Source organism: Phacochoerus africanus, chromosome 2 (assembly GCF_016906955.1).
Source record: "Phacochoerus africanus isolate WHEZ1 chromosome 2, ROS_Pafr_v1, whole genome shotgun sequence".
In the NCBI taxonomy this organism is placed as follows: Eukaryota; Metazoa; Chordata; class Mammalia; order Artiodactyla; family Suidae; genus Phacochoerus; species Phacochoerus africanus.
In genome coordinates this window covers 235,128,398-235,141,135 of record NC_062545.1, presented here as the reverse complement: position 1 = coordinate 235,141,135, position 12,738 = coordinate 235,128,398, and the positions used below count along the sequence as shown (strand labels likewise).

At 43.4% G+C, this 12,738-nt stretch overlaps 1 protein-coding gene across 1 annotated transcript; it reads left to right on the top strand.

Annotated features, from left to right (window-relative positions):
• Positions 1-5,035: 5,035 nt before the first annotated feature.
• On the top strand, positions 5,036-9,178 carry NPAP1 (nuclear pore associated protein 1). The gene is made up of 2 exons (XM_047769237.1): positions 5,036-8,574; positions 8,818-9,178. The coding sequence occupies exons 1-2, from the start codon at positions 5,036-5,038 to the stop codon at positions 9,176-9,178; spliced, it is 3,900 nt and encodes a 1,299-aa protein (XP_047625193.1).
• Positions 9,179-12,738: the final 3,560 nt, after the last annotated feature.

Below are 12,738 nucleotides of genomic sequence, written 5' to 3'. Positions count from 1 at the left end.
TTGTAAAGCTTTAAATAAAGTAATAGATGTGCATATGTATGCACATATTTTCAGTGATGTTTGTACACCTAAAAAGAACTCTACAGAACACAGTATAAATAGCATTGGTGGTAGGGTGGTGAGCATAGCTGCCTTCCAGAATGCACTATAAAAATATTGATGCTGTGTGCCCCTAGTTTCCAGCCCTCTCATCAAAACTACTTAAATTAACAAAATCTTATCTATTAGGATAGCTATTAGAGTACTCCAAATACTATTTCTTGTAGTGCCCTATCCCAATCAGCTGCTTTCCCGTTCTCATCATCCCTCATTTCAGAAACCCTGGAGATTTGTTCATTCACTTCTGCACATATGTATTCATTTATCCAAGAAAATTTACTAATCTCTTACCAAATTTCAGGCACTCCTCCTCAGTATGTTTTACAGGTAGTTCAGGAAACAGTGGTGATCAACACAAATGAATATACCCTCTCTCTAGTTAAGGGGGGGAGCAAAAGTAAACAAATATAAAAAAAACACACATAAGCATAAATATGTAACTAAAAATTAAATAAATGGATAAGATAACTAGTATATTAGGTAAGTGCTAGAGAGAAAGAGAAACAAGAAAGACAGGTAGAGATTGTTAGTTGGTAGGAAGAGACTGTGATTTGAAACTAAGTGATCAGTGAAGGGTTTAAGGGGAAGATACAATTTAAGAAGGAAATTAAGATGGTTATGGGAGGGAGCAAGGTTCATTATTTGGGGATTGAATGGGACAAGCAGAGGGAATAGTCAGATGGAAAGGCAATGAGGCAAGAGTACATCTGGAGTATTTAAGGAACAGGAAGGATATCAGCAGGTGGAAAACAAAGTGAGCAAAGTGGAGAAGAGAAAGAAAGTCAGAAAGGAAACAAAGGCCCAGATTTCTAGGTCTGTAGCAGCACTTTGAGGATTTTGACTTTGCTTTCAGTAAGCCATTGAAGAGATATGAGTGCTATTCCCTGATTTATATTTTAACAGGATCTCTCTGAATGCCAGGTTGATTAGAGACTGTAGAAGAGTAAGGACAAGCTCTGGAAGACCAAGAGTTGATTTAAAGAAGTGATTCGCTCAAAGATATGCCTCCTACTCAGTGGAAATGTACAACAGGGATTGGCAGGCAATGGCCCACAAATTAAAGTAGGCTCTCAGTCTGGTTTTGTATGATCTGTAAGCTAAAAATGGTTATTACATTTTGAAAGGGGTTGTTGAAGAAGAAAGAGGAAGAGGAGGAAAAACTACAGAAACTGTACATGGTCCAAAAAGGCTAAGATATTTAAAATCTGTACAATGTTTTCTAACACATGATAAAAAGCATCTGGCTGGTAGTAGGTCCTCAAGAGAATTGAAAGGAAGAATACGTAAGTAAATAAGGTGGTGAAAATACTATAAAGTGATAGGCGTCAAGCAAGAACATTTATGGCTTCACCCTTAACTTTCACAAATGATGCCATTTCCTTTGAGCTGGTGAAAAAGATAATCTGGTTTTCAAAATAGTAAACCAGGAGGCATTTTTTTTTTCACATAAGCAAGGTCATAAATAACTGTAAGGTAAAGTTTAAATAGCAACAAATAAATGTATAAAAAAAACATTTTAATAGACTTCTAAATTTTACAATGCATTTTTATGTTCATTTTCTAACTTAATCTTCAAATCAACTCCGTGACAGTTATTATTATTTATGATACACCTGAAACCAACACTTTATAGGTCAACTACATGCCAATAAAATTTTGAAAAGAAAAACTTTTTTAAAACTAGTAGAAATGCAAAAGAGGAAAAAAAAAAAGAAATTACCAAACTCTAAATCTTTAAATCTTTAGTGATTACTCAAGAAAAGCTGAAATCTTGAGTGTTACATCTATTAATGTCAAGGCTTGGTTTTTTTCTACAAGAATATTGGATGCTAAAATCAATAGGGATTTTCAGCTCAAGATGGCAGACAAGGAAACATATTTACTTTCTGTTCTTCCTAAAACTATATTTAAATAAAAGTATAGACGTACCAAAAGTAATAAACCAGTGAAATCCAAGAGATTGTTAAAGTCCTTTGCCACAGATAGATTTCAACACATTTCTAGAAGGCAAAAAAATGAAATGGAGGAATGATGAATAATTAAGAAAAGACTGCCCTAAGAAAGGTCTGCACAAAGCCCATCAGCTTTTGCTGAGCTGTGGTTATAGTCAAGTGCAGAGGAAAGAAGAAGGACTGGAAACAAGGAGACAAAAGTTATTTTGGGGGGAAAAAGTTCATTTAATGAGCTCAAGATGCCATTAGGCCTGCCTCCATGTTAACTCATGAATCACAATGGATTGTTGGCAAGAAAAACAAGAAAACAGAGAATTACAATGTTTAACTATAGGCCGTTGGCTTTGGTTTACTTTACCACAACAAATTCCATCCACTGCTGCCTACTTCTAGGTTCACTTGATATAACTAGAGATTGGTGATTTACAAATTTTCTTTTTTCTTTTTTTTTTTTTTTTTTTGGCCATACCCATGGCACACATAAATTCCCAGATCGAATCAGAGCTGCAGCTGCAATCTATGCCACAGATGCAGCAATGCCAGATCCTTAACTCACCCCAAGGTAGAGCTCCCACAAATTTTCAGAGTAGAAGTAATCTCACTTGGCAACTATAAAATGCTGTTATTAAATATTTTTATTAACTACTAAATTATTTTTTAAAACACTTTGCCTTAACAAATTGTCTCAACATGTTTGCTTCTGTCAAGCCATATCATCCCACAATAACCACTTGCCATCTAATACTGTTTCATTTTACAAGGATAGCAAGAGAATATGCCATATTTCAAAAAAACAAGCTATCCATTTATTCCCATTTGACAGGAAAAATCAAGAAGCATATTTTTCTGGGATATCTTTATCTATATTCCTTTTTTGTTGCCCTGAAGCCCCAACACTCATTATATGTTTAACGAATTTTTTTCTCTTTGGGGAAAAAAAAGATGGAAATAATATGACTAATTTGTTGTTTACAAATAAGTCTGATAAATGATCATCTTTTTCATAGGTCCGGTAAGGTCTCTTTACCCCAAATTTGTACCAGCTTGCTATTTTTGTTCAAAACAAACAAAAATCAAGAGATTATTCCTTACCTAACTCTTCTGAAATGAGATCAAGAAATTATGGTTAAATGCCACAACTGTAAATCATTTCTGCTCCTGAAGAGGTTAGAAAGGGCTTATAATATTTCTCCTTTTTTCAAAGAGAAGTGTGAGTAAAACATTTTGATTCCTGCCAACCTCAAAATGTATTGGGGATGAAGGTCCAAACATGCTTTCACATACTATAAAAACAATCTCCTGATCAGAGGGCTAAACTAAATTTGTACTATATGAATTATTTCCAATGTTATTTTAAATAGATTTTTTAAATATATATATTTTTTACTGATCTATAATTCTGAGTTCTCAAACTTCTACATGTCATTATGCCTGTTATACAACATACAACATTAGCTCAGGAAACGGAAAATACTCCAACAAAGTATGCCAAAGAAACAAGATTCAAACCAAATAAAAGCATGTGTAGATCATGAATTTTCAATTCTTTCTCATCATGCTAAAGCTTCCCACTCCTCGACAATAATACATATTTCCCTTCCTATACACCCAAGAGTATATTTCCTCTCTTGGGCATGAGAATTATCTAGTTCTGTACGCACAGTGAAGAGTGGATGCAGCTGGAATGCTAGCAATGACAAAACTGTGTTGACTGCACTTTAACTCAAAATGTTGCTCCACTATTAAGTTGCAATAAATTAGATATTTGGTTTCTAAACATGAATGAGATGCTCTACTGGACATATTTCAGGAAGGCCAGAGAAATTAGCTTATAATCCATATGGAATAATCCACTGGTGAATTTCTCTCAGGACAGCCCATGATTTATCTAGAATATAATCTTTATGTATTTGGATCCTTCGTACTAGACCAAAGGGAAAATCTGGGCTATAAGGCTCAACTAGAAATGTGGGACGGTGCTATGCTGACAATTGGTGGTCTCTGACCTGTATCTTCTGAGACTAGAACCCAATATGCCGGTGATCATTTTATGAGTTAAACAAAAGACCTCCAACTGGGCAATGCATTCCTCATTATAAATATAGCAGTTAGGCCTAAGTACCGTAAGATCTACAAACAAACAAACAAATGAGAATATAGTAAGACATGAAGCAAATGTGATAAGGAGGCACCACATTCCAGAGCCAGAACTCTAGAATCACATGGACTAGGTTTGAATCCTGGTTTAGTCACTATCATCTGCATGAGCTGAAGAACAGCCTAACATTTAAATCCTGTTTTCACCAAACATCTAAAATGAAGTGAAGAAAGAACCCACCTACCATGAATAGATGTCATGGGGTACAGCATCTGGTCAGGTCAGGGCTCCACATTGCCTGCTTAGAAATCCTTGCTGCCTGGCTGGCTGGCGGTGATGCTAGAAGCTGAGGAGCCATGGAGAAGGTACTGCTGGGTCCAGGCTTTGCAGAGAAACTGAGGAAGTCCCAGGAGGAGGGACCCTAGCAGGGCTGCTGTGCTCACCTCTGAGCAGTCTCCAGCCTCCATGACTCCAGTATGGAAGGGATGGCTGATACACACTCAGGCACTGAGGGCCCTGAAAGGCTGGTGCCCAGGCAGGCTGAGCTCTGGACAAGAAGGCCTCCATAGCCCTGACAAACTCCGCTAGGTGGCCAATCTGGCACCAAACACCTGCAACCCACAGGGTTAAGTCCGGGCCGCTACAAAGTCCAGAAGGGGTCACGTGCTGGAGCCCCGCCCTTTGCCCTTTGGCCCCGTTTCCATATGTGCTGGGCTTGCGCGTGCAGTTTCTCTGTGACGTGCATACCATGGACACGTCACAAGCAACAGACTGAAAGGTCCAGTGCCAGTGCGTGTTAGACCTCGAGAGGAGTCAGACGCTAGGGAGAAGCTCTCCCAGTTTTGAACTCTATTCTCGGGATGGTTTGGCGCACTTGTGGTTATACATGGGCAATTTGTTTTCTAAACCTCATTCCACTCCTCGAGGGCCCCCAGTTGGCTGTTGCCCACTGGTTTGCAATGCTGACCCATCTGCCCGGGGCCACCCCGCTGCTCCAGCACCTGCCTTTCGCCCGGGTCGCAGGCTGTTCCACCGTGATCGAGGGCCTTTACCAGCTAGCTTTTCCATCGCGCCGAAAAGGCAGTATCTGATTCGTCAAACCAGGTACTCCCTTCTGGGTATCCTTCCCTTGGTGAACTGGAGGGACTTGCCAAAGAAACTTTTCCTGTCTGCTCTTAATTCCATGATGTTCGGACTCTCGAGAACCATCAAGACCCCTCCTCCCGGGAGCAAATTTGGTTTCCTGCGTTCACTACCTGAGCAGGAAGTCAAGGGTGGGAAGCCAGTAGTACCAACCAGTCACCTCCCACATCCTTGCCCAAAGGGGAGTGAGGTGAAGGTCCAAAAAGATCCTAGAAAAGGTACGGCAGAGGAAGAGGAGGATCCCATAGATATCGAAGGACTGGCGAATCAGAACAGAGGCCCCTATAGCAACGGGGAAACACCCTCGATAGCTGGACCCCTGGGGACCAACCAAGACCTCACCTCCTTTAAGCACAGTCCTGAGCCTCTGGACGTCCTTCCCACGCAGCCAGAAGGCAGCTTGAGTAAAAAAGCTCAGATGTCTTCAATGATCTCCATTTCAGAAAGCCATGTCACCGGCTCACAAATCCCTGCCATAGATGTGCTGCCTACTTGGAACCCTGATCCCCATGCGGGGATGTTCTCCCCCCCAATACTGTGCAGGTCCCTATTGCCGCCTGAGAGACTGAAGGAAGAAGTGCTGGATAAAGACCACCATCCAAGCTTGCCAGGCTTGCTGGTGTGTGGGAAGGAGATACAGTGTGAAAAGCCTTCAGACTTCCCATCAAGAAGCTCTTCTTCACTGGTATGTGCCAAAAATAGGCCTTGCAAGAGGAAAATCCCCCTGCCTAGTTGCCTACCCCTGCCACTGCTGCTGCCACCTCCACTGCAGCTACCATGGGATAGAGGTGAACTGCCCCCTCCTCCAAAACTTCCTTGCCTAGCTCTTGCCAAAAACCTGGACACCCTGGAGAAGAAAACAGAGGGTCAGTGGAACAAGATAAGGAAGGTCACAGAAGACTGCAGTAGCCCTCAGCCTGAGCCTTCTTTCTCCCCACCTGCCTTGGAGACTACAGACTCCCTACCTCCTGCCACTCACACATTGCAGGCCCCGGCTACTACCACAGATTTAGCCCACCTATCTCCCAGCACCCCCATCCTGTCTGTCCCTCCACCTCCCTCAACATCTAATGCTAATGAGGAAACAAGAAACACAACCCCTAAATCCCCTCCTCTTGCTATCCCTGCTGATTCTTTTCCTTTCTCAACTTCCAAACCCATTTTGGGAATTCCCCTTAGGCAGAATGGAGGCCCTTCTCATTCAGTCATAGCTACAACATCTCTTATTTCTGACCACCTCACACCACCTAGCATCCCAGCCTTACCCTTCCAGCCACCATCCTGCCAAAATGAATCCCCAACACCCATGTGTGTGGATCCTCCCCCTCCTTTTTACTTACCTACCCCTTTTCCAGTCCCTCCCATCAATCCTCCTATTTTACCTGAGCAGCCCATCACTCCTATGGCAATCCCTTCCACCAGCGAGGTCATGGAATCTGCAGGTTTAACCTGGCAGCCTACTTTAGATCCTGGTGTCACTGATATGGACACTACTCCTCCTTCCAAAGCTGTCATTTTTAATTCTCCCCCAGATCCTGGTGTCACTGATATGGACACTACTCCTCCTTCCAAAGCTGTCATTTTTAATTCTCCCCCAGATCCTGGTGTCACTGATATGGACACTACTCCTTCTTCCAAAGCTGTCATTTTTAATTCTCCCCCAGATCCTGGTGTCACTGATATGGACACTACTCCTCCTTCCAAAGCTGTCATTTTTAATTCTCCCCCAGGTTCCTGGGTGGAGCAAAGGCACCCTGCAGAGGTACCAGTCTCCATCGGCCCATCTGTTATGATGGTCCCCTGCCCTACTCCCGTTTTTAACAATCCCTTTAGCCCCCAAATCAACCTTCAGCCCACATTTGGGACTGCGGATGAGCAGCAGAGAGCCTCACTTCCCCTTGCTTCCATTTTCACCAACCCCCCATTCATGGCTCCAGCTCCTGTCTTCACCCAACCCTCATTTGTGCCTCCGGCTCCTGTCTTCACCCAACCCTCAGTCGTGCCGCCGGCTCCAGTCTTCACCCAAGGCTCAGTCGTGCCGCCGGCTCCAGTCTTCACCCAAGGCTCAGTCGTGCCGCCGGCTCCAGTCTTCACCCAAGGCTCAGTCGTGCCGCCGGCTCCAGTCTTCACCCAAGGCTCAGTCGTGCCGCCGGCTCCAGTCTTCACCCAAGGCTCAGTCGTGCCGCCGGCTCCAGTCTTCACCCAAGGCTCAGTCGTGCCGCCGGCTCCAGTCTTCACCCAAGGCTCAGTCGTGCCGCCGGCTCCAGTCTTCACCCAAGGCTCAGTCGTGCCGCCGGCTCCAGTCTTCACCCAAGCCTCAGTCGTGCCGCCGGCTCCAGTCTTCACCCAAGCCTCAGTCGTGCCGCCGGCTCCAGTCTTCACCAAACCCTCATTCAAGGCTTCAGCTCCTGTTTCAACCAACACTCCATTCATGGCTCCAGCTTCTTCCTTCACCAAACCCCCATTTATGGCTTCGGGAGTCACCTGTGCTCCAGTAGGCAGCACCTCTGTAAACATGCTGACCTTTGACACAGATGCTATGGATACCACACCTCCTTCCGAGGCTGTCATTTTGCAGTCTGCCCCTGTCTCCACGGAAAACCACTACCCATTTTTCATGGCTGTTCCCAGTTCTGAGAACACACCACCCAGTGGCAGCAATGCTTTGGCCCATGCCTCAGCTCGTTTGCCTGCAAAGTCAGCCAAAAGACGGATCAACACTTCCAAGTTACTCTTGGACCCAGTAATCACCTCTCAGAATGCATTTGGGGCCAATGATGGGCAGAAGCTCAACAACTCTCTTCTGCTGGGAAACCTGGTAGCCCCAGCACAAGATAAAAGCCTGACCTTTCCTGCAGTACAACCACCCAATGGCAGCATAATGCAATCAGGTTGGCCAGGTCCGCCATTCACCACCACTGTCAACACACAGTCAGCCTTTGGTAATAATCCAGGTATTTTCCCCAGGGATGTATCCACCGCTACTGGTTTTGGACTTGCCACCAGCATGCCCAGCACTAGGGACAGTAGCTCATTGTTTGCCCATACCACACCTGGTCCGCTTGTGTTTAGGGGACCTGTAGCCCCAGTGGATGATGCGGTCAGTGTGCCCACCATAGGCCTTACTCATTCAGAGGCATCCATACCATTCAACTTTAATGCAGGACTAAGTGGGGCGACCAGCACCATTTCTTTACCTTCTTTGGGCCCAATAACCTGGGACCCATCTGGCTGCAGCATGGCTGCTGCAGTAGGAGGGGCAAACACCATTCCGGCATTTGGGCACATATCTGGTTCCACCTTAGATTCAAACACTGGCACCTCAGGTAATGCCATGATAGCAAGGGACAAAACCATTCCCAAAATTGGACACCCTAGTGGCCTATCTGGACGTAGAAAACGTTCACTTAAATGATCCATCAGCATGGAGAAATGTGTGGCAAGGGACATGGCAATTTCCACCTTCCATCAGAGCCACAACACATCCACTGGAGTTTTAAGTGAAGGCACCACCCCTGGGTTCAGACACACTTCTAGTTCTACATTCTTTCCAAACACAAGGGGCCCACCTGTCCAGAATCCAGATGGTGGTAGTATAGAAAGGAACAACAATATTCCCATGATTGGAGGACCTGGTATTCTTGCCTCTCATCAGTACAACTGGGGCCTACCTGACCAATACATAGCTAGTGCAGATGGAGAGAACATCTCACCTGTGATGGGAGGCCCCAGGATCCATACTTGCCATCATACTTGGAACCCATCTGTGCAGCACACAGGGGGTGCAATGGGGGACAGCACCACACTTGCTGTGACTGGATACAATTATGGTGCCCATACTTACAAAGCACCTGGGGCACCCCTGGCCAAAACCCAGGTAGTGTGATGGCGGATAGCACAGACATTAAATTTATAGAGGAACCTCTGCTCTCAGAACACCTGGGCCCACCAAGTCAGGGCACCCTTCTGACTCTGGAGGAGCCAGCATTGTGTTTGGAGGCACAGAGGTCAAAGCAACTGTGTCTGTGCTCTGCGTACGGTACCTTCATCACCTTCCAGGGCTTCACAGGAGCCATCAACTAATTCCATCTGTGATGAAACTCAACAAATAAGGAGCAGATCTTATACTGAAAACTGTATATAATCGTGAATGGACCTTTCTCCAATGGACTTGAGTGGTTCCAGTTCAGAGAATGGAAAAGAGCTGTACCTATCATCCACCTCGCCATCGCTAGCTTAACTGTTAACTTGGTCATCCCAAGTCCTCAGCCATTTCTCCCTAGTCTTGGAACTGGCAGTATGCCCACTGCTGCTTTTAGTTGTTTCCTCTCTCCCACCGATTTGCCTCACTGGGCCCTTTCCCAGCTGTATGTACATATGTGTATGTGTGTACATATATATGTAAATAAAACCTTGTTCTTATTAATCATCTTGTGCTTATATGTCTTTACTCACTGACTCAACTATAAAGGAAGAACTGACACATGTAAATGGTGATGTGTTGAGCCAGATTTAACTCTGCAAAATTTTCTGTGTCCCAGTGACTGGGATGTGGAATTAGCCACACATTCAGATTAAATTCACTGAATTCTAAAATCTGTGTCTTGGGTATAAGGAATGACAATGCAGAAGGAAATGAGGTCCAGAGGAGGGAGAGATGTGGTTACTCACCCTTGCCTCTCAGTATGTCTGTCTCTCTTCCCACGCTACTCTGACAACACTGGAAGCTACATGTGTGATAAAGAACTACACTTTGATTTTCTTTTTTTAAAAAATTTTACATATCCTGTCTGCGCACCTTCTTATTCAATTTAGACTCAGGCTAATTATTCTCACACAATCCCACTTCATCCAGAGAGGATGGTTTGGCATCCAGGCTCATGTGTTTGGAGAAACAAAGGAAGAGATAGTTAATGCCTGCTCGGTAATTACTGAAAATCTAAGTTTACTTTGAATTTATCATCCTTTTTAAAATATCAGAAAAGATCCTCTTTAATAACCAGCTTGGCTCTGAGCTAACCTGCTAAAATATCCAATCACAAGAGTTGTAATCGCACCCAGTTCTGGTTGACCCTAGAGTTCTGCTGAGCCTCCTCTAGGCTTAATAAAGGCAAATTATTAAATCTGTACAGCCTGTCTTCTAGCTGGAGGGGAAAACAGGAACCTATATAAATTATATGGTACATTAGCCAGTAATGCATGCTATGGAAATTACCTAATATATGGTGAGTTGAGATTGTGGTCAGAGAGAAGCAAGACTTTCAAGTTAAAGAACAGACAGGATAAGCCTCCCTGGGAAAGTGGGATTTGAACAGTCTAGATGGAGGCAAATGAGTCAGATACCTGAGTCAAAAGCACTGCAGATGATGGGAATGACCTACAAGTCCCAGAGGAAGAAGGCCAGTGTCCTCAAGGAATAGTCAGTAACTGACATGGCTGGAATAAGGTCAGCAAGTGGGAGGGAAGGAGGAAAAGGAGAACACAGAAGATGTGTGATGAATTTCCTGCATCATCATTAATTGGTTGTGTCATCACCAAAAGAATGATTCAACTTTCAGTGCATTTTCTATGGCCTATTTACCTCATAAGATTTTTGGAAGGATAAAATAATGTAGAGAAGTGACTTATAAGCCATTATTATTGTTCTATGCATAAGGATGGATGGATAGACAGGTAGATGACAGAAAGATAGATAATGTGAGTTGTACATTAAATTTGTGTGTCCCCCCCAAAAAATATTCACATGTTGAAACCTTATCTCCCAAAGTATGATGATATTTGGAGGGGTGGGGGGTTTAAGGAGGTAATTAAGTTTAGGACAGGTCATGAGGGTATAGCTGTCATGATGAGATAATCTCTGTTATAAAAGAGGAAGATATACCTGAGCTTCCTCTCTCCATCATGTGAGGACACAGCAAGAAGGTGGCCATCTACAACCCAAAAAAAAAGGGCTCTCACCAGAAACTGAACCTTCCTTGATATTGAACTTCCCAGACTCCACAACTGTGTGAAATGTCTGCTGTTTAAGCCACCTGGTCTGATATTTTGTTACAGCCGCTTAAGCGGACTAATACAGATAGGTAAGTGGGAAGATGATGATGATTGAGAGATACATATACAGATACCTAGATAATGGGTGGAGATAAATGTATATATTTATGCTTAATGAAGCCCTTAAATAATAGTGCCTTCACCAGGCAATTCAAATAGGAGATTCTCATTTTAAAGGGAGCATAAAAGTGCTTGCTTTTATGATGTACACATATGGAAAAATATGATAACTCAGCCTAAAAATGCACAGCACTGAGCCTAGTGCAATATTTATGAGATTAGCCCTGTAAAAACAAAGAACACCATCACAGAGAGGCTGCCAGACTCCTCCAGGCACCCTGCCGCCTGATTCATTTACTCTAAGTTGTTTTTCCAGTTCCAGAGGATCAAAACTCCTGCTCCCTGGCTTCAGAGAATCTCTTGCCCTTTGTAGTCAGAACTGCCTCCCAGAAGCAAGGTTGAAATCCAGTTTGCTTCTAATAGTTCCATACCTTCTCTCTTCCATGCCCGGAAATATAACCAGGGATAAGTTTTAATTTTAGAAATTCATACTTCTTGCCTTTTTCTAAAAAAAAAAGAAAAAAAAAAGACCTTCAAAGCTGAAAAAAATGGAGTTCCTGTTGTGGCACAGCAGAAATGAATCCAACTAGTATTCATGAGGGTGTGGGTTCAATCCCTGACCTTGCTCAGTGGGTCGAGGATCCAGCGTTGCCATGAGCTATGGTTTACGTCACAAATGCAACTGAGATCACATGTTGCTATGGCTATAGTGTGGGCCAGCAGCTGTAGTTCTGACTCAACCCTTTGCCTGGGAACTTCTATATGCTGCAAATGAGGCCCTAAACAGCAAAACAAACAAACAAAAAAAACTGAAGAAACTGATCCTGACAAGGCAAACATTTAAGTAATATACGAGAGATGTAAAGATAATTTTGAATCTTGATATCCAGTTGAAGCTGTTTTTAATAGAAATATTTTATTTTTATGAAACTAATATATGAACGTGATAACAACGCAAACAATACTGAAATTCAACCCTTCTCACCCCAGTTCCCCTCTCCAGAGATAGTTTTAACCCCCATAATTCTCGACATTATGCTTGTCCTATTGTATAATGAGATACCCGTTTTAGACAGATTTTAACACCGTAACATGAGGGTGGAAGATAAACTCCTATCCCACTACTTCTTATCCCTCTTCCTTTCCAATGCATCATCTTCTTTCCATAACTTCCACTGCTTATCTTTTATAACTTCATGTAATTTTGATAGCTTTATTGATGGAAGAAGTGATAGCATAGTAGCTAAAAGCACTGGTTCTGGAGATAGACAACCTAAGTTGGAATCCTTGTTCTTCAGTCCATCAGCACTACAATCCTGAGTAATTTACATAACC

What these genes read in the sequence shown, in the direction of transcription:
- NPAP1 (XM_047769237.1), top strand. Translation starts at nt 5,036, where the DNA reads ATGGGCAATTTGTTTTCTAAACCTCATTCCACTCCTCGAGGGCCCCCA. An exon ending in AACACCATTCCGGCATTTGG is followed by an intron (nt 8,575 to 8,817) that starts GCACATATCTGG and finishes CCCTGGGTTCAG; the next exon opens with ACACACTTCTAGTTCTACAT.